The sequence below is a fragment of the Eurypyga helias genome, unplaced genomic scaffold, assembly GCF_000690775.1.
Source record: "Eurypyga helias isolate BGI_N326 unplaced genomic scaffold, ASM69077v1 scaffold5088, whole genome shotgun sequence".
NCBI classification, from domain to species: domain Eukaryota; kingdom Metazoa; phylum Chordata; class Aves; order Eurypygiformes; family Eurypygidae; genus Eurypyga; species Eurypyga helias.
This window is the reverse complement of record NW_010266189.1, coordinates 68,336-91,511: the sequence shown is the minus strand read 5'-3', so window position 1 is coordinate 91,511 and position 23,176 is coordinate 68,336. Positions and strand designations below refer to the sequence as shown.

Sequence of the window (23,176 nt, the reverse complement as noted above, 5' to 3'; positions counted from 1 at the left end):
TCCCCCGCCCCCCCTTTTTTTTTTCTCCCTCTATGCATACATGCTTGATTCTACAGAGGATGATTTACACTGAGAAAGCTATTCTAGTGCCAGTCACATCAATGCTGACCTGTAATAACTACATTTGGATAGAAATGACCACCTTTCTTCGAATGCCACTGATTGAATGGGGCTTTTGTCAGCAGTTGAATATGGCTCTCAGTATTTTGTGAAATGGTCAGATTCTGGCCTGTTTGTCAACTAATATGAACATGTGACTTTTAGAATGCCATCAAGGTCAGTACCTCTAACAAAGAGTACATATATGTACACACACATTCTATGAAATTAATCCACAAGCTCACAAACAATGTGTAAAGCTGAGGAAACTTTTGCATAGGCCACTGTTTTTGTGTGCAACTACATTTCTGATGTTTTCTTACTTATGCTGATATAAAACTGATTTGTATTACTGACCTTGGATACAAGACAGTTCATATATCAAAGCCTGATGGAAAGGCAGACTGGTTTTAAGGCACCTTGGAAAATCCTTCAAACTTACACTGAGTAAGACAAAAGCTTTTAAATAATACATTTTAAAGCTTAAAAGAATGTCTTTTTTCTTTAGTTATTTCCTCCACCCACTAGATCATATATTGTAAACAATAAATCACACTTTCCATGCAACATCCCCCTTTCTGTTCTGAACATGCCAACAGGTGAGACCAGGAGAAACATTTAAAGGTATTCATATGTTTAGAAATACATATATTTTTGTAAATAACTTTTGACATTCCCCATCTTTGTTCCTATCCTCCCAGGCTTCATTTCTTTCATCATAGAAACAAAGGTATTCAGAATATTTTCCTTACTTCTTTCTTTTTTTTTTTTTTTGTGGGGGTAGCACAGATATTATAACAATTGTTTTAAGGCAATCCTCTTATAATTAGGATATAGATCTCCATAAAAAACATATTCTCTGTATAATAAAGGGCTATAAAAAAGATATACAGAGAAACATAGACATAGAGGTAACTGTCTAAAACAAATAGGACAAAGATATATCTTAAGGAAAATACTACACATGTCTGCAAGGTACTTTTTTGTTATCCTATAGTCAATTAGTTCACATCTATTTACAATGCTAAACTTACTGCATCTGAAGTGATTCCAAATGAGCAGTTTTCAGCATCAGTAGAAAGGTCTCTGCTGTTTCACGACTTTGACTTTTTTTCTGTAGCTAGGTTTGGCTTGTTTGGGGAGGGGGTTGTTGATTATGACTTAATATGCAAACTGTATTCCTTCATACACAAGAGCAGTCATACCTTGTGAGATACTAGACTACCCTTCAGTGAACACACAATATTCCTTTGAAATTTCCGGTACAATAGCCACATACTTAAAATGTGAGCTTAATCAAATCCTGTTGGCTTTACCAAGTACTCACATACATTTTATTTGCAAAGGAGTACCTTTTACCCACACAGTAATTTAAAGGATATTATTTCAGTCTGAAGACTCATTTAAGCAGAATAATTGGCATCAATAGCACTTACCTGATTGTGTAGAATAGAGGTTATACAGCTATTTTCCAGCTCAAACCCATGCAATAGACATTTTAAAAAAATAATGCAATGTTTGAAATTTATGAAAATTATGTTTTTACTAACAATGCTTTTGTAAGAGGCTTCTAGACACAAGTAGTGCATTTTGTTACATTGCTTATGGTTAAATGTGCCATATGTAATTATTTATAAAAGAGATACTGCATATATAGTAGGAGGTTTAGATCAGTTGATGTAATAGTTCAGCCACTAAACAAGTAATCAAGTCATGAGTACTGCATTTTGTCCTAAAAGAATGACAAGCCTCTTTTCACTAAGAGAAATCGGTTATATGACTATCTCACCAGCCTATTGAAACGACTAAAAGTAATCAATATCACACAGAAAGATGGATCGAGCATGAATCAATGTGGCAAGCACATCACCAAACAGACATGGAATTAAACAAGAAAAGAAGCCAAACAAACAAAATCAACAAAGATTGCCGCTTAACCTGTTTTGTCAGAGCTGGTATTGATGGTATTGGTAGTGATGGAAGTGAAGGTAGTCTTTGCGCTGTCCTTGGTAGTAACAGATTTCTGCTTATTTTTCATGGCTTCCAGTGCTTTGAGCTTCTTGGCATGTTTAGTGCCTTTGTAGTGGGCCGCAGCCTGGCTCTACAAAGGAGAACAAAATGAACCATGCAATCAGGCTCATTTCTAAACTGGCATTCTCTGTATTACTACAAATACAGACTACCTTTCAATAATGGGTACCATTCACATTATCCAAGTAGTGACCAAACAGAAAACTGTATTTAGAATGATGCTTGGGAAACAACAGAAAAAATACTCAAGAAACCCCAATTCCATAAATACAGTATATTACTGTATAACGGTGTATTGCCTTCAGACCAGAATAAGGTTGCTTTAGTCTACCATGCAACCACTGTTGTTTTTGGGGTTTTTTTGGTGGTTTTTCAGGGGTTTTTTTTGTATTTAAAAAAAATAATTCTCAGGCAATGGGAAGGAAGGCACTCTCCTTCCAGTAACTTTACACTTTTCCAGGTTCTGTTTCAAATTCGAGATTTTGTCAAAGCTTTCTCCAAAGAACAATTTACTATTAACAGTGGTTTCAGGAACTTCTCAGATAAAACTGAGAAGTTTTTGTATTAAAAACAAACAAAAAAACCCCAAACCATAATCAAAGACCAAGCAAAAGAAAGTCAAACATAAACCTTTCTCTTCAAAGCCTGTCACCAAAGATTTAACTGAATGTGAGGCAGACATGTAATTAGCTGTCTTTCTTAAAAAACAAAGGATTGTTTTTGTCCACCTGCTACAAAGGCAGTGTTTGAAATTCAAAGCCAGGAGCATCCTTTCAAATGAGAAAGCTCACACAAATGTTGTCACAGTCCCAAACATATTTTTGCTACTTGATATAATTAAGCTAAAATAGATTTATGTGTGCATTGCTATTAAGATTTATGTATTATGCTGAAAGTATCTTTATTATTCTAAGACTTAAAACCAACTTTTCTTCATTTAATTTATGTTGCAAATATGCTTTAAGAATAGTACTTGAGATATAATGTTAAACTTTACACAAAACTCACTGGAATTAGTATGAATATTCAGAGTATATTTCTTCTCTAATTATTTAAATTTTTATAAGTAAGACAGACTTCCAGTTAATAAGTTAACAACCTGAAAATTTCCTTATATTTCTATTGCTGAATTTCAAACCTTATTGAAAGCAACTCCTTTCTTGCTTGAAAGACAAATTATTAAGACTCCAGAAAAAGAGTCAAAATTTAGCTACCACAGAATTGAACAAAAGAACAGCAACTATGCTGGGTCAGCCCAAGGACCCGCAAAGGTCAGTGTTTTGTTTCTAGCATGAAACAACAGTGGATACTTAGAACATAAAAGAAAGGTAAATGCTTTCTATTGTAGAAACAGAAGAAGAAAAAAACATGTATGTAATTTAGTGGCTACAAGATCAAAGGGATAAAATGACAGTCACTCAGCTTACTTAGATATTTGTGCAGGTCAAAGAATCCTGCATTATATAGCATCTGTTAGTAATTAGACCTTTTTAAATGTTATTTAATGTGCCAAATTTGGGGGAGAGAGGACATTCTAGTGAATATCACAGTAACAGTGTATTTTAATTAATCTCAAGATTTATGACTTTCAACCTTCATGAAAAGCCATGATTCCTTCCAGATGCCTGAAATTTGTAAAGCTCAAGGAGAGTAGGAAAGAAGTGAGAGACTGTGTCTAAGCCAATAAACACATGTGTATGTGTATACGTGCACAGATATACACACGCATATGTTCTTGTTGCATATTGAGATGCATCATTCAATGTGGTTGAAAAGTCAGTTTCTCTATACCTAAAATAATGTAAATATTGTATTAGGTACCCTTATTGAAAGAACACTGGACAGTGAAGTTATTAATTAGAAACAACTTGAACAGAAACAGCACAATCATGCATCTTTTACAATTCCCAACACAAAACATTGAGACATACTATAAACAAACAGTCAAGAGATGTTAATTATTGTTAAACTGAAAGGCCAGTGTCAAGTTACGATGATGCATTGAAAATGACATTATACAGTATATCTTCATGTCCCTATCATGTCAACTATTTTTTCAGTTTCTAGTCAAATTTAATTATCAGTCAGCTCCAGATTCTGACTGCACTTGTTTTCTCTAACTAATAGTGTCATTCTTTAAATACCAAAAAGGTAGTCAGGACATGGTGGTTAATACTGAATTATGAATGTTGATATTAGTTTGATACACAGCTCAACTTTCTTCACAGAAATGTGGGTGGAGCATGCCGGGTGTATGTCTCCTGCATCCATAGTTCTCTTTCCTCCAAATTCTCACAGCTACAGCTCCACAAAGCTCAACTCAAGCAGTGTTGGATGCATAAGGAATATACAGTGAGGGCCTATGTGGAAATTGGTGACCTTTTCAGCATTCTGAAGTATATGAATGAAATTGGTCCAATGTAGAAACACATTGCTCAAACTTAAAAGTACAATGGCTGCCATGCAAAGTTGTCCATTACTCACTTCCCACAAAGCGCTGCCAGTTTACCCACCCTCTATTTAAAGAGGATCTTTATGCCATTTTTATTTCAAAGTTTAAATCTCCATCCTCTGTGGGGACATAAAGCCATCTAAGCTTGTTTCAATATAACTGTAGCTGGCACATTAATAGTACTTCTATGTAAGAGCAGACAGATTGCTCCTAAGCATTTAACCAGCTCCAAATTAGCTAATGCTGAACTTTTACAACTGAACCAGAACCCTAAAATAAATAAATAAATAGATGAATAAATAAATAAATCTGTCATTATCTTTCCTTTTGCAAGAGTAAGATGTAGGAAATGGAAAAAAAAAATCTATAAAAATCTTTTTCAGCACAGCAACATAAAATAAGGTACCTCCCTGAATCATTACTTGCAGCCTTAAGAGAACTAAAATAATCCTCACTGCTTAAATGGCATTTACTTGTAGCTTATAGAACTCATTATTTAAATAGTATTTACTTGTAGGTTAAATACAAAATAAGAAAGATCATAAAATGCAATTATTACCAACCTTTATGCAGAATTAAGAAATACTGAGAGAGAGCAGAAGAGTAATAGACAAGTTAGCCCTACTTTTTGATGTCAACCATGATGGCTAACTGAGCGAAGAGACTGTACCCCTTCTGAAATGTAAGAAGTGTGTGTAGGGTCCTTCTGGAACACTTCAGAGTTCAGCAGTTGCCAAAACCAAAAAGATAATATATACATGTTTATATATTACCTTACCAAGTTGTGCTAGAAGTTGTGTTCAGATGAGTTATGAGCAGAGGTTACATTTACATCTCCAAAAGCTGATGGGAATCAAGGGAGGATTTCCCTTTGTATGTTTTGTGAAGGGGTACTAACTTTTGCAATTGCTCATCTTGATGGAAGCCAGTCCCCTTTGAGAAACAACTGTTTGATCTAAAATCAGATGTTCTCTCAAATGAAAAAGATTCAGGGCAATCCTAAAGGGAAAATACCCTATTACTACAGAACACTTCGTAATCATAATTAATCAGCTGTCCTAAAAAACTTCTAATACTAAATTATGTTTCTTTTTATGACTACAAAAGAACACGTTAGAAGAATACATTAAAAAGGTTACTTCTTTCATCACAGTTTCCAAGTTTCCTTCTCACATCATATTTTCCATGTTTGATACACAGAATTAACCCTAGCACTGTGAAGACAAGTCAGTGTCACCTAATGTGTGACCAAGTCAGTGATGATGCATGCCATAGGAGTCAAATATTGCTGGTGCAACATTACAGTGAACTTGAGGAAACTATATCCATTCTTGAAAAAGATGTCTAACAAGAAAGGAAAAGGTAGATTATGTCATATTTGAAGTTGAAAACCCAAGGATCTTTCACTAAATTTGAGAGTTTTGATCATGCAAATTACATGTAAACAAACTTTGGTCTATAGGAATTACTTCAAGGAAATGACACAATGTCCAAAATAGCAAATCACCTTTCAAGGTTATTTGTAATGATGCCTTGCCTCTTCGGGCAGTGCAAGTCAGTTTAAGCATCTCTTTTGCAAAATAAATAATTTCCTCTACTTCCATGTATCTATCTTGAATAAGTAGGGACCTTTCTAGTCCTTACATTTCCCAAATAGTTACAATATAAAAAATGTATTTGTCTATATAAACATTTACTGTGTGTATATATATGTGTTATAAACACAGACATAAACATACAATAAAAGAATACAAAATTCTATATGTAAGTGTGAGCAGTTAGAAATAACAGCCATAGTGTCAAAACTCAGCTGTATTTTCTTTGCTTAAGTGCAATATTGTCCCACAGTTACCATAAGGATATCATATTACCAAGCAAATTGAAATGTGTAAAACATGATGAGACGTATTTTAAACAATCCAGACAATATTCTCTTAAAATTACAGTCATCATATCTACATGGAAGTCTTCAAATAAGTTTGTCTGCCTGAGTAATGTACTTCAGTGAATCATATGTCTTTTCACTTATGTTCTTTAGGCACTGGTCCAACAACAGCATTGTGCTTAATTTTGTGCATTGAGATGGAAAAGGGTCTTCTATTCTCAGAGAGTTTTCAACTTAGCAGCATTCCACCTTCTATCCCTCCTGGTCCACCTTGTATTACTAATCTTACAGATTTTTTTCCTGCCTTGGTCATTCCTTCTAGGCCATACCTTCCTAATAAAAGCCAGTTCAAAAGAAAGAACTTTTTTTTTTTTTTTTTTTGAGAGAGAGAGTAGTGAATAAGTTCCACTGATTCTTCCTCATAGAAATTCAATCCAACCATCTTGCATTATGTCTTTCTCATTGTACAATGCATTTTGAAAGATGTCCATTGTGGAGAGTGTGCTCTGCTCCATGCTCTCATCTGGCCAATTAGTAACAAGGCTGCAGTCTGTCCACACCCTTAGAGTGCCCCAAACAAGGACTGAGAGTGCTGAAAAAATCCTTTTAGTCTATCTGAGATTTCAGTAGATCATGTCATGTCTTTGTTTTTACTAGCTACTGGATGCTACCATCACCTCTACTGTTATTCCCAGTATAATAGTAGCAATTTTGGCTAATACATCAGCAACGGATGTCAGTATCCTCCAGTGTAAAAAGCTCTGAAAACATAAAATGAGTTTCCTTATTCAAACTAATACTGTCAGTGAGCTGGGCACACATGGAAAGCAATAATAGACAACTTCATAGGCCAAGATGGATTGTGTCCTTGGTGAAGTGAGGGATATTGTTCACCAGCTGCCTGTGCTACATATTGTCTTAATCTCTGACTACAGAATATATTCCAGAAACTGGGCTGTCAACTATAATTTTACAAATGTTCTAAGAAAGAAAATTATAAAAATCAAAAGACTTATTTTTGAACAAGCATAATATTTTTTTTCTAATGCCTCCAAAGCCTGGCCAGTTAGTGATGACAGTAGTGCTCAGGGATAGTTGCAGTACACAGCTGAGAAACCTGCATAATATCGGGTATGTGCTATTTACATAACCCGAGCTGATCTCTATGCAACTTCTCCGGTAAGTAAACTGGAGAAGTTTACAGAGAGTGAGTATAACAACCTTGAGTTGCCCAACAGTTGGTTCTCCCTAAGGCAGGGCTTTTACTTTGAGCCACACCTGATAAAACAAGAAGAGGATTGTACAGTCTTTTTCACTGAGATTAATTACTCTGTTTAGCAGTAAAGCTTTTATTTGAGGCTATTTTAAATTTTCAAAAATAATTTCTTACAAGGCCTACTATTTTGTTTGCTCATTGAGTACAAGCAGAAAATTCAGGACTACTCATAACTCCTATGCTTACTTTCTAGAAAATAGAGGAATTCCATGGATTTCACCAGAGCTTCAAAGGCCATGATACAAGAGACAAACAAGCTAAGTACTTGTGCAAGCCTTTGCAGAACAGGAGATTAAGTGAAGACATAGAATGTAATTTTTAGAGGTAATGTCAACACTATGACATGTTTCATATTGCACAAGAAGAGGATCCTGATTTCTGCCTGATACACACAAACTCAATCTGCAGTCAATTATAGTCCAGATAAATGTTGCCTATTGTCACTTCTTCCTTCTGCTAAGCTTACCTTTATCTTCTGAATTGTGTCATTTCAATTTCTTGTGCACTCTATCATCAACACCACTCTACAGTACAGAGCTAGGGACCTAACTACATTATGCACCCAGATACAACTGCAGTATAAAACACCAAGGACATGTGTAACACGACTTCTTTCAGATATGCTCTGAGAAAAGGCTTTTGCCTCTTAAACTATGACTGATCAATTTGCCCCTTTCCCTAGAGTCAAATATACAATAACCGAATAAGTACCAAAAATGACATTTCTTTAGAAAAGAAAACATTTCGCCATTATTATCACAGAATAAAATAAATGTCCCAGCATGTTAATTTCCAGGGATTTAATTCGTCTCTTTCCATGAAAAGAAAACCTTTCTGTTCCCTATTCTCCTTCATAAAGCGTTTATTCAGTAGACTCATGAATGTACCCTGAGACTCAAGGATCAGAGCAAATGGATGTTTTCTGAGCTCACTAGCTCCTTTGCATTAACAAAGCGGCTGCATCCCACTCCCTGTGCTTGGGCTCCTTCCAGAGCCATTTATATAATGCTGAGAGACTGCACCTGGCAAGAGCCTGCATCACATTGTGAGAGATTGGCATCGACCCCTTTCTTATGGTAAAATCATCCATCCTATAGTAAAATCATATATTTTCATTATGGAAAGGAAAAACTATTTTATCTTGGTCAGATGCAGAAGGTTAAAATTTCTTACTTAATATCACTTTTCCTGTAACACAGTATCTTTATGACCATGCATCTGCTTGAACTGTAGGCTGCCGTTGAGTGTGGCAGTACCTGAAACTATTTAAGCAAGATAAAAAAAACTGCCTAGGTAAAACACACTTCACACAGCATTCCAAATAGACATACGCAGTGTCAAAAAATATATACTGAAGGGAAGATAGCTCAACTAATCAGTCTCTTCCCATACTGGTATTTTTCTTCTATGGACACCAGTATTTCATGCAGCAAATGAAAGTTAATTTCATGTTGAAATTCAGTACACAGACTATTTACTTTACCATCTATTTTATCCTTTTTATTGTTACAGCAGATCAGTTTTAAACTCATTTTGACAAGGTTTTCAAGATGTGTCTCTGGAAGTTTTTACACATTGACTTCCATAGGAATAATGGTTGCTTTTTGGGGAGCTCTTTTGATGGGGAGATCAAACATAGTCTTTTCAAAACTGGTATAATCAATGGGATTAACTTTAACATTTAATCTCATCTTTATTGTATTAATTGGCAGCATAATTTATTTTCCCCATGGTACATGTTTCAAGTCAGAGTTTCAAGAGAATATTAAACTCACTTGTTTGGTTTTTTTTTTTTTAATTCAGATTAAGCAAGCAATTAATCTCAGATTAATTTTAGAATGAGATAGAAGGAGGTTAATTATACACATTGCTATATGCTACATGTATGATAAAATAAACCATGTATGAATTCAGCTTAGTAAGTATAACATACATGCTTCCAGTTTTGAATTTGGAACTGACATATTTGGAACTGAGAACTTAAATATATGCCATTATAATTTTGTAGAAACGTACCACAGTTTCCCTCCAATAGCAGTAGACAGACACACACATCTTTTATTCATTGTGTTAATTAACACCTTTTGATTAATATTTCAGTAATGATAATCCTAAAAGTGGAAGATGACATACAATCTATGAAACAAGAAAGAAAAGAAACTCAATATAATTTTGATTTACTTAATAATGAGTTTAATAATGTAAATGTAATTCTATTTTCAAGTTATACACAAACAACGTGTACTTAAAAAACAACGGGTGCTGTTGAATTTAAAATAACTGCTTTAAAGACAGTAATTAGCTGAATAGTGTTGAAAAGTTCAGTCCTTTCTGGTGTCAACTGAAAAGGAATGACAGTGGTGGATATGTAGGCAACATCTTTTTGAATCTCCGTTTGTAACAGCTCACAACAGCTAATGGGACACAAGGGTGTACATACACATGCACTTACCTGCCCAGAATCTCAGTTCATTTAGAAACTTCACACTGACTGAGCAAGAAACACTTGATTCCCTCTTCATCCAGCTTCTGAACTGATAACTAAAGGAAGCTGAGTGGGTGGGTTTAATGTAACCCATCTGAGTGTTTTCACCTGGCTTCTGTTGCCAAGGAAACCATTTTTGTCTGTTTACATTCATAATAACAATCTCATTGAATTCTGAGCCTCAGATTTTTTTCACTGATTCAATGCACCAGGGAAGAATAATGGTGAGACACAAAGATACCACAAGAAATTTTACAGGAAACAGGAAAAGCTTAAAAAGTGCATATTTAAAGTCCTACTAATTCAGTGTTATTTGAACTTTATATTTGAAATTACAAACAAGTTAATACAACGTGTATGTACAAAACCACAAAAGAGAGTAAATGGAGATATTTTCACTATGCTTTTAAGCACAGTCTTAATATTTTTATTGGAATTACTGTGTTTAATACTACAGCTGTTAGTTTTCCAAATTTCATGTTTGTCTTCAGAAAAACATTTATTTACTTTCTGATACTTTTACTCAAATATACAGTTACAGAAATTTTTTCTCTTGGATTTTCAATTTATATTTCAATAGTTATTTTAAGATAAATCCTTCCTGTGTTCTTTAGATCATTTCCTATGCATAAGGGGAAATTCAAAACCCACAAATAAGAAACAAATACTCAAATTTCCTGATTCCAGCTTTGTTTTATGTATACCTGGCTGCAGTTAGGTGCTTTGCAGATTAAATCTCCAGCCTTCCTGTAGTAGGATGTAAGTATATGTAAATTATTATGTGAACTTTTCTACTGTGAAAAGTTTCACAGCTCCACAAGATTGATAATTTAGGGCTAGGACTAAGGTGAAGAAGTTTACAGATTCTTTCATTCTTCTCCTATTCCAAGAGGAATCCAAGACTTCCAAGTGCAGAAACATCCACGGAGAGGCAATGTGTTCTCTTGGAATAAAAGAACTCCCAGCCCACTAGTTCCTGGTGGCTCAGTTAGACAACTTTTATCTCTAAAAGTCCTATGTCAGCGGTTTGCTAAAAGAGTGCTACTGTAGGTTTAGCCACAGGATTCAGTAAATTATGATATATATAAGAAATTAATATTATAAAATAAATGCTTAAGTGGTGATAAAAGCCATTGTCATACCCTGAAAGAAAATTTTCATTAAAAACTAGTTTCATCTAAATGATTAGGCAAGAGGAAAACAATCAAAACATACAGAAGGAAGGGAGCTTTGTGAGGCACAGAAAAACTTGAAGATCAGTCAGTCCAACAGTTATATTTATTCCTTTATATAATTTTATTTCTTTTGCCTTACTTTCAATCATTCTTGGGTGACTCTGTGAACATAGTCATAGCCTCAATGAAGTCCACAAGATGATGTGTATACCTATAAAATTTGCCAGCACATAATCTGATTTTTTTTTTCACTGACCAAAACCAAATACTTATTGAAGCTACAAGAAACTGGTTGCAATTCTACACACCTTAATGGGTAAAAGTAGCCTCCCCTGAAATCAACAGGACAGGTGCCTGAGAGATGGTCAATATTTCAGGTTCAGTCACATTGACTTTTACATTTCTCATGTTCTGTAGTCAAGCACAGGTTATCAGGTTCAAAACCAGAACAGCTATATGAAATTTTATGTTGGTTAATATAAAAAAGGTGAAACTAGACAGGTATATAAGTGCCTGTTTGCATTTTAGAGCCTAAGACATCATTTCATGTTTTAGATTTGTTTGGACACAGATTACTGAAAGTGAAATTTCTAAATGGTACTGAAATTTAAGGCTGAGATACCAAACTCTTTGGAGCAGGAAATCCCTTCTTATCTATTCACATTATTTATTAACATATTTATACTTATTTATCGCTCTTTATTGGTTTTATGCTGTTTTTCTTTTTTTTTATTCTTCAGTGCTGATTCCTATCAATCTATGGTATCTGTAACTCAAATGAAAGGAAAAAAATCCCAAACTTCTCACATCTCTGAATTAGAATTACAGAGATCTGATACTTGTAGATTAGTACAGTTAAGTCAGTAACATTTAACAGTTTTCCATCCATGTCCACAAAATGTTGGATGCTCCTGAAGTTTTTAAGGAGCACTGTAGTTTAATAAGAGAAGGTTAATTTAACCTTGCAGGCATGACCTTAACACCTGAAGAAATGCTGACTTAATTCCCACAACATTTGGGTGAAATGAAAGACTTAGAGATTTTTTTCTTTTATAAAATTTTAGCCATGAACACTTGATGACATTCCTAACCAAGAAGAGCTTATATGATCAGAACTAATGAGGTATGTTAATACCCCAGTGAATAATGAAGAATATTCAAGATTCCTCTTCCTTCTATCCTTTAAAAATAATTAATTTAACAGTTGCCATTTCCACAAGAAGATGTAAAGATAGATGCTGTTCTTAAACAACAGACTGAAGCCCCTTTCAAAGTTTTGTATTGAGGTGTGAGTTCAGAACAAAGAACAAAGTCTCTCTAGACTTCTGAAGAAGAAGAAAATGTTATAGGAGAAACACTGCAAGTTTGCACGTAGCGTTCATGTTAAAAATGATCTGAAGAAGTCCGCATGTGGGACATGAAAATAAGGGACGATAAGACCAAGCAGGGCTATTGGTCTTACTGTCCAGGTAACATTTGTACACTGGTCCCTACAGAATTGCTTCTGGAAAACTCAGTTCTGTAAAATTCTGAATCTTCTTAGAATAAAATGAAAATAAGGATCTTTAACTTCATCTCCTATGATAAACTGAAATTGTGAATAGGTCTCTGTTTAAACCTATGTCATCTCACTGCTGTGATAATTCTCTCCCCAAACTTACATAATGAAGGACATCCTACTGAAAAATTTTTGCTAAATGAAGACAGAACTCTCACTAAGGAAATCTCTTAGTATGTTTCTAAGCTGGTGTTGTACATTTGAGGTGTATGGACAATATGACACTGATTAAGCACCATGAGCTTCAGGATGCTTTCTAGAGTTCAATGATCACTAAATACAGTTCAAGAAGCAATATGGGACAGCTATGCTTTCTGTGTTCATATCCTAATAACTTTTAAAACTGAATCCTAAAAAAAAAAAAAGAAATTCTTTAATATATTATGCTTAACACTACTATTAAGCTGCATAAACCAGTAAGTGCTTTTTCCCTTGGGTACATATTAACAATTTACTTTTTTCAGACAAGTGCACAAATATGATTAGCTTTTGCAAATTGCGCCTTATTCTGTTACTGGTAAGTAATTTTTATATTATTGCACTGTAAACAGATGCTATTTTCCACTACATATTCAGCAGTAATGAGCTAATTCAATGTGTTAAAAACAACAAAAGATCTTCAAGAATGAGCTATTTGCTTCAATAGTCCAAGCTCCATTGAAATCTTGAAATCACCCATGATAGGAAGTTAGCAAATGACTCTAGAAGCCCTGTTGCAAAAGAACTTTCTTTAGTTAATTTATTCAAATCCTGAATGTGTTCTGCTACCTTCTTAACATGCCTGTTATTGATCAGCTTCTTGTATATTGGTTTGGAAGTTATTTTTTGAGCGTAGCTAATATACTTAATTACTTTTCTTATAAAGGGATGGCATTTTGGCTTTACAACTGCTTCAATAGTCACACCTATGAATTCATTATACACCAAAAATCTAGAAACAATAGACCATGCTGTTTTCATTGCCCTTTGGAAATTGTGGAGACTGCTTTGCTGAGGAAAAAAAAAAAAAAAAAGAAAAGATAGCAAGCATGTTAAGTTTAGATTGTGTGGGTGAAACCCTGGCACCACTTAAGTCAACAGAAATGCTGACATTTATTTCACCCTGGACTGGCTATTGAAAGCAAAGGCAAAGCTCCACCTGGACCCAGTGGAAATAATTCAAAGATGGATGGACAGCGTTTGACTAAGCCAATAAAACAAAACGTACAGCATCACAGAAACACATCAGTTGAGCAAAAAAACCCCATGCTTTCACCACAAAAATGTTACACACTGCTCAGAATACGTTACTTGTCTACCCTCATGAAAGCATTTGCTTGGGTAACTGCATCATCTTGGTTGGTGCTATGTACTCATTCATACGCAGCGGCTACTGGTATGCCATATACACATATGCTCTATAAAACATTGACAAAATGAAAATTGAGAACATCCAGAACATTTTTGCTCAAGCGGAAATGTCTTGGCTTGTTTCTCTTCTCTTTCTTCACTTGTTTCACTTAACACTGCTAGAGATGGTCACACTATTTGAGTGATCTGCACAGGAATATTTTCCTGTTTCTTTTATATTACAGCAAACCTGTTTGTGAAAGTTATGTGTGCGTGCGCATATATACATGGCTATACACACACCCCCCACAGACAACCTGTCATCTCACCAGAAATAATAAATTAGGTGGAAAGGTTTCCAGTTTTGAGCAATCTTGAGATATATATATATATACAGCAGACATCCAGCTATAAAGCTAACAAAGACTATCATATTTTTACCAGAGAGATATAATCCATTGTCCTGATTTTTTTTTTTTTAACTGGGTTGCAAATAATTTGGGCAGCAGTTTATGGACAGATATAAAGCCACAGCATATATCAAAAACACTAAATAATGATATCTAGGGAATACAACATCAGAAGGTGGCAGATCACCCTTAGAACTCTCAGCATTGACTGAATCTGTGTGACTATTTTTCCCTTTTAATTTCCTATTTTTGATCCTGGTGCCACATTACATCCAAGTCCATCCCATAATGAAAATACAATCAAAATATAATAAAAAAATCAATAGAATAACTCAATTTATCTCCCAAATATAGTGCTTTACACTATAAGTAATTTCAAAAATGACAGTTATTTCAGCATGAATGAATCTTGCACAGACCAAAAAACCAAGGCCCCTACTTTAAAAGAACTTTATGGGTGCAAGTTCAAACAACAGATATGGAAGGGCAATAGCAGACAGCAAATGCTGTGTATCCAAAGCCCTGTTGATGACAGTAAACTTCGAGAAGCCACACTCTCCAAACAATATCCCAAAGGCTGTCAGGACAGATACACTAAGGTTTTGCGACGTGTGTAATATCTGACAGCTTGCAGGACTGCTGCAAAGCTATTTACAGAGGAACACAATGACTAGGCCAAGCTTAGGATAACTGTCTTTAGCACTCAGATTCCTACCAAGTCCAGACATATTTTAACTTCTAATTCTGTCCAATACTTTCCTTTGGATAGGGTTGAGGCTTTAATCTTTAATTCAGTGGTTCTTCAGTTTCACCGTACAAACACAGTTTCATCCTCAATGTTTTTGCCCTTCAGTCGCCTAAAAAATACATTTTATTGCATTCCAAAAACAAATCAGATATTACCTCCAGCAGAGAGTTTTAAGATGTATTAGAACCTTCAGGCTTATACATGGTAAATCTAATCGGTTTCTTCAGGCAGACAACTGGCCAGGAATATAATTGGGAGTTCTCAAGCTAAGCAAAAGAGTTTACTAGTCCAAATATGGTAGGAGCACAAGCAGTTGTCTGTTAATGATGGATTTAACCTATATCAAAAAATGTTTATTCAGTCATGTGCAAACATGCCTTTCAGTCATATAAGTCTGTGACTTTTGCATGTTCAGGAATATGGGTCTGAAACTCTTTATGTTTTATAGGATAAAGACCCTATTTTCTTTACCTGATCAGACAGACCACAGCACAGGCCCTGGTGGTCTTTTCACTCCAGAGTGTATTACCACAGGGGCCAGCAACAGAATTTATTGCCTACATGAATCTTTGCTCTACATGGCTGTACATTCCCCTCTCCTCCCCATTTGAACCACTCACATCTCTAAAAGGGATGGAGTCCACTACTGATCGTGAAACAAACAGAAATTGAAGATGACCTTGTCACACAAAATTGGAAGCTTTAATAAGTAGGCATGAATATGTGGTTATTCACAGTGCAAGAATTTCAGAAAATTACTCGAGATTTGATGTTATTGAAAACATCATAATCCCATTGATTTTTCTTTCATGATGCCAACAAAAGAGAACTATGAGAATTACACTTCTCTCCAGTCAAATGGCCTCAAGGGCCAACCCATAAATTATCAGTTTGAAAATGCACCTTTGCACAAACCAGAACAGCTTGCAGTGAAATGCTAAAGGCCCTCACCTTGTCCTAAATCTAATTCATGTTTCTAGAAACATTGAAATGAGATGAGCCTCTGCTAGCCCCCCAAATTCCTGTCTTCTTAACTCCAGTTCCAACCCATCAGTTTGTTAGGAATATCAATGTTCAATCAAAAATGTATATTTAGTATTGCTAGCATGTCTTTTTACAGAAAAATGGAGTCATGCCTGCAAAACACACAGATTTTTATGACTGCAACAATAAATAATTTCAAGAGTTATTTGAATTAAAATTCATAGTCCAATTACTGTAAATGGCTATACCTCCTCACTGTGAATCAATCTTTTACTACTTTGATACCTGTTTCATGTCAGGAGCAGCCATAATAAATCATCAAGCTGATTTCATGAGGACATTGGTGGGGATAGAGGGCAGCACATTGAAGAGAAATGGAGATAAATATTTTTTGCCTTCATTTTCCTGTTCAGGGAATGTGAAAATCAGCATCTTTTGGATACAAGTAGATTTTCTGAGAGATAACATGTAATCTCTGTTAATTTTTAAAATCCAGATTTAAAACAGCTACACATTTAAACTATTCTAGAAGTGCTTCTGTCATTATTCCTTACCAATAATACCAGAAATGATCTAATTGATAGACTTCAGCCATCTCTAACTTTTATACAAGCTTAAGTAATGAGGGGGGGAAAAAATATTAATTAAGGCTGACTATACAGAAGATGTGACTCCTAAGTAACCCCACTAGAGAATGTCTGGATGACAAACTTCCTCCCAGTTGAAAAAGACTTGCACTGATCACACTAATGTATTTCAGGATCCTGTCTTCAAGCTTTTCTACTCCAGACTTGGACATACTCTCTTTGGGATGACTTCTCTCAACCAATATCTTTCTTTATGATCATTAAGTATGAATAGCTCCTGGATGGTTCTGATTTTTCTTCTACTGTTTATTCTGTCACCTGAATTTTTCTATTTCTCAAATCACCTCTTTTCTGTCACTATATCCCAAATGTTACTCACAAACTATGACAAACTCAGAGTCTCCTGTCTTTCCACATATTGATCTCCTACTCTGCATCATCACACCTGTTATTCAATATTGTTATTTGTCTCTTGTCTTACATAGCTCCTTCTCCCTCTCACAGGCTTTAGAACAACACACCTCCTCCAACCATTTATTCCACTACAAATTCTGAAAATACATTTATTCTTATTTACCCTCAGACATTTTTTGCAGGCTTGACTTCAACTTTTCTAACACATTATCTAATAAGTTGAATCATATACCTACAGGTTTTCAAACCCTCTCTCTTTCAAGAAAAATTAAAAATGGGTTTCAGAACGTATTTTTCCATTAATTCAGTTGCTGTTTTCCTGCTGCACTCCCTGCCTTATATTCTTGTTTCATTTCTGACTTATGAGAAAATAAGATCTCTAGAGAAAAGACCTCATTTTACACATCTGTAAAGCACTGTACACTGCACAGATATTTAGCTGTAGGATCCTTGTATAAATGAGCCATAGTATTCTCCAGGTTTTAAGTAAATTACTGATTAAATAGTACTTCTACTATTTTTAAGATCATGATTGCAGAATAATTCAGACCATTCAGAGAAGTTATTTCCAGTGTATCTTGTGATTAATAGTCGATTATGTATATCCATATACACTTAGCAGGAAACGTGACAAAAAATGCTGAGCCTATATTCTCTCAGACCTTGCATTTTGTTCAAACTGAAATAGAGTGGACTGATGTCTGCAACTAAAAACAGACACACAGCCACAACTGAATTCATCCTCTAAAGGGTTACAAGCGATAGAAAAATCAGTTAATAAGAATCATCAGAGCAAATGCCTAGTTTTTATTAGTGCTAACTTTTTGAAAAGATCGATTTGCCCTTGATTAATTTTACTCATTTTCTATGGGATTTCGAGAGAAAATAAACCAATTCAAAGTTTGCTTTCATAGTTTAGGCAAGATTCTTTTCAACAAGGAATTTTGCTTTTAATCATTAGGCTGCCAGTGCTGGTAACTTAAAGGCTGTGCAGCATCTCTAAAATTCACACAAAATGCAGGTTACCACTACCAGAAACTATATTTGTTTTCCACCTCTAAACAGCATATGTGGTCACACACACCAGTAAAAACTCTGCATTTGTTTTCTCTTATGATGTTAGTCCAAGAAATTATCTTTCTCATCTCACTAACCTAGACAATGTTGTAACAAAATCCTTTCAAGTGTGAAATGCACATCTTGCCCTCCATATGAATTCCTCTTGGAATCCTCAGATCCTTCTTGGAAGGATGACAGAACTTGTGTTTTGGGTTGAAAGACACCTTAACTACTGAATCCCTGCTTGGGCAAATTCAATGAACCATACCAGAGAGAAATGACTAAGTGGTGACCACTTATACAACCCAATCTATTTTACCCAAGCGTCTGTGCCAGAACCCTTCTTTTCTCGCTGCAGTCCCTGCTGCTGATGATCCCTGCTGCTAAATGTCATTGCATTTGCTCCTTTCTTCTCCTGAATATTTCTTTTCTCCTTACTTCTTGCCCACTGTTTTGGTGGCAGCACCACCTCCAATAGCACTAATTTAGCACAGGACAAGGTAACAAGCCTACAAAGACTGCAGGCTTTTCTCTGTATCTCATGCCCTGTTGGCTTGCCTTACTATTAAGGTCCACCTCAGCAAACGAGACATGGGGCTCAGACTCTAGAAGAATAGCCAAAGGGCTGCTGCACCATTTTTAGTGAATTTTAATAAAAATTCTTCCATCCTGTAACTACATGTTGTACATTTTCTTAGCTCTTCTGTGCAGCCTTTTCAAGCACTAACTACAAAAATTAGTCATGTAAAATATTTTTAGAAAAAAATTTCTTAGCCACTGGGAATTACATAGAATAAAATATTGTTAAATGCAGCATAAATCTTAATTTCTCCAGTGTCCAAAGTGTTAATCTTTTTCATATACTCCATGTTTTTTAACATCTTCAGACATTGTTACTTATTGCTGCTTTTCAGAATGTGTTTACCTTAGAAATTGACTTTATCATAACTGTTTATCACTACACAAAAATCTTGTATGAAAATCATGTTAAAGAATAATTTGACAAGTGATGACAGAAACCTTGTGGTAGGTTGTTTCACTAGAATTGTTATAGTAAAGAACCATGAAATATCTCTATTCAATAACAAAAGAAAATTTTCTGTTATGTCATTACAATAAGTGGTGAGAGTCTTTGGAAAGGTACTGCAGATTGATGTAGCCTGTAAAATAAAAATTATGCAATATACTCACATTAATTACTAAACCATAAAAATAAACAGGTAGCCACTTTGGAAGAACAACTTCTATACAAATAATGAAATTCTGCTTTTGGTAATCAAGGTATTCAAGCAGACAGAACATAAGGAATGAGCCTGTTAGAGCAATTATTTGATTTGCAATTTAACACTTTTATAATCAATTTAAAAAGAAATAAAACAAAGCATCTGAGTGAATATCCCATAGTTTTAAAAATTACTGTATATATCATTGGCCTATTGATATGATGACATTTGGACATGTTTTGTATTGCGGTGTAGACTGAGGTGAGAGATAATAATGCTGAAGTGTCTGGATCTAATGAAAACATAACACCTTCTATTTGGTGGCATGGCTCACTGCAAAAAAGCAATATATCACTGTCCTGAAAATGGCCAGCAGCAACAGGAAAATGAGCTAGTGCTAATTAAACCTTTTATGTAAAAACATGATTGGTAATCGAATCTTTATTACCCCATAATCTCATGTTCTACTTTCTTCTTCATTTATACTTCATCCTGAAGTATCAGGTTTACAGTTGTCTTATATGTTGTAGGTTTTTTTAATATTGTAAACGGACAAACTTGTGACAATGATAATTTAAAAAGATACATAAAATTAAAAAAATTACTGTGGGAGGAAAAAGAATGGTCCAACTAAATTACATCTGATTATTCTGATAGCTAATTAATATAAGTTATTAGCAAAACATAAAGTATTTACTCAAGCTGAAGTTTCACCATTCTTGTGACAACTGCAAAAACCCTTTATTACAAGGAAAGAAAAACGCTTGGCTTTAGATACATAGAATGTCCATTTTCAGAAGGTGTTATTCAGTAATGATCACAGTATAAGCCTTTCCCTTCAAGAAACGAAAGATGCCTTTAATTTTTAATGACTTCATTGCTATGAAGTTTGCTGCACAGCCACTTCATATAAATTGAATACTAAAGATAAATATTACCCAAGCCAAGTATTTGATTAAAAGCCAACAAAATAGCTTTTGCAAAAATTCTGGGCTAGCATATACTGAGTTTCCTCTAGTGAAGTACCACATAACAATCTGATTTTTAATTTATATTGTGATAATTACTGCAATATTTGTACAATGAAGTGAAAAAGTTACAACATAAGATGTTATTTCAAATAGAAGAGCCGCCTTCTAATAATGTAGAGAAAGATCAACTGAACTTATTATTTTTGTCAAAGAAATAATAAAATCAAAGCAAGCACTGACAATTGTAACAAGACTCTAAATGTAAATTAAACTACTTCAGACAAAAGGCTTGAAGGCAAGTGATTCTCCCATCGAGGGATGATTTTCACTTGTCTCCAGGTGTAACATTATGTGCACTGATGGGCTGATCAACGGAACAGAACTTCTCCCCAGCTGTAATCAGGAGTGATTGATGGTTGGGACAAAAAAGTTGATTATCATGACAAGTCCACTGATGCAGAGAAAACAGGCTATGCTGGGAAAAGGATAAAACCTGTTCAGACTACCTTCTAAAATCTCCTTTCTAAAGAATAAAAAGAAACATTTATGCCCATCCAAAAAGAGCTAACATAAATGAATTTAGTACATTTACTATGCATCTGTATCCACAGTTATGCCACCACGACACAATGAGACCGATATAAACCCCAAACCAGAATAAACCCTTGTATTTTTAAAGTCACAGTTTGAAATCAACATATCAAACAATTATATATATGAAAATACCTTTATGGCCTACCAGTAGAGCACTGCCTCAGTTTGATTACATGTTATGAATTCATAATCCAGCTTTTAAAGGCCATGGGGGAGTTAGGTGTAAGTGCCATATTGGATTCTTTCCTGAAAAGAAGTCAGTTCCCTTTGGCCATTTTAAACCTTTCAAGACTTCATTTTAAATTGGGATTTAAAAAAATATATGCATGAGTGGGGGCAATACATCCTCAAAGGTATAGTTCAAATATGTGCTTTTATATTACAACATAAAGCTTTTAAAAGCAGATATTAGTTTGGTCTTCCATTCCTTCAGAGCATCAGATTCACAGCTGTTAGCTGTGATGTAATAACTATATCTCCAGAGACTGTAAAATACATGCAAGGAGTGATAAAAGAACCAAGGAGCTGAAAAAGTCAGGCCTGGAGGTGCTGAAGTGGAATTTGTTTACATCAGGGACATTTATGTTTAATAGCAATTCTCACAAAAGGAAATATATTTGCTACAAGAGGTGGCTGTACAGATACAGTGAAGTATGTGTCACAGGTATCCCAGGGAGTGCAATTTTACTGACCATAAAGACAGAAAGAGAGAGAAAAAAAAGTGACCAGAGTTTGTGTAAGATTATTTGAAAAGATTTTAAGGCTGTTGGAATAGAGTATAATCAACTCAAGCCCAGTAAGAAAGCGACTTTACTTTTAATGTATTCTTAGAAGAAATTAGGATTTTCTTTGACAAAATTTGTGTAATTTGCATGATTTAATCCATACTGATGGCAAACTTTCTACCTCACAAAAAACTGAACATTTTCTTCACAATATGCTCCTTCTGTGGACCAGACTTTGACATACAGTCCTGCCTGTTGTTCTTCTCCCAGTTCTTTCCTATGTCCTTATCAATGCCCAAGAAAGTTATACAGGACTCACTGATTGGTGACTGAAAGCAGACAATATTTTGCCATTTTTACAGTGAAATTTGTTATTTGTACCTATTATTAATAATCCTAATCTCAGATTCTCTAGTGTATGATTTTTCTTTTTAAATAAATCTATAAAAAGTTACAACAGACCAAACAAAGCCAGATGAAGATTGCACAGCAAAAGGTTTACAATTTATCTTTCCTTTTAGGCAATGACTCGCTTATGGAAAGTGGCTTCCATAATGTCCCCCATCAGAGTTGTTCATAAATTTCAGTTCTTTATTAAAGGGCATTGATTTACTTCCCATGTTGACTGAGGAGACTGACAGGAAAAAAAATCCATCAAATACAAATAAGTGTACTGTAAGAAATTATAAACCTGAGGTTTCTCTCCTTGCAGTTGAAATGTGCAATCTTTCCCATGAATGGAACATGGAAGAATTGGATTCCCCCCTTTTATACTGTGTATGTATTTTATACTGCCTATACCAATTCCCTCATGTATAAAATGGTATTTTTCAATGTACAGTTCAAAAATACTAAACATCGTCTTCATTACCAAAATTCTAGCGAAAGATGTCAAAGAAACTCCAGTTAGCCACTACCTGCCCAACTTTAGAATTTGAATTTCACTCTCATGTTTCCCCACACCCTCCAGGCATGAGGTCTTTCTGACACTATTGTAACCCAAAGCATGTAGCTAGGGGACCCAATTCATTAAAACCACCAGAAATACATGTGTAATTTGCCTGGTTAGTGAGTGACAAATAATCCACACTAAGCACTCTCCTGACACTGAATGGCTTATCTGACCATTTAGGTGTGCCTCACACCCCACAGTAACAGCTTTTCTGATACA

General features: G+C 34.9%; 1 protein-coding gene across 1 annotated transcript in view; it reads right to left on the bottom strand.

The window, feature by feature from the left end:
* The window catches only part of ZNF385D (zinc finger protein 385D), a gene marked incomplete at its 5' end in the record, with an annotated part of 125,963 nt that overhangs the window by 56,632 nt on the left and 46,155 nt on the right, over positions 1-23,176 (bottom strand). The window contains one exon of the mRNA XM_010156979.1: positions 2,038-2,200. Coding sequence (XP_010155281.1) covers positions 2,038-2,200 — 163 coding nt within the window. The remainder of the gene's footprint in view (positions 1-2,037; positions 2,201-23,176) is intronic.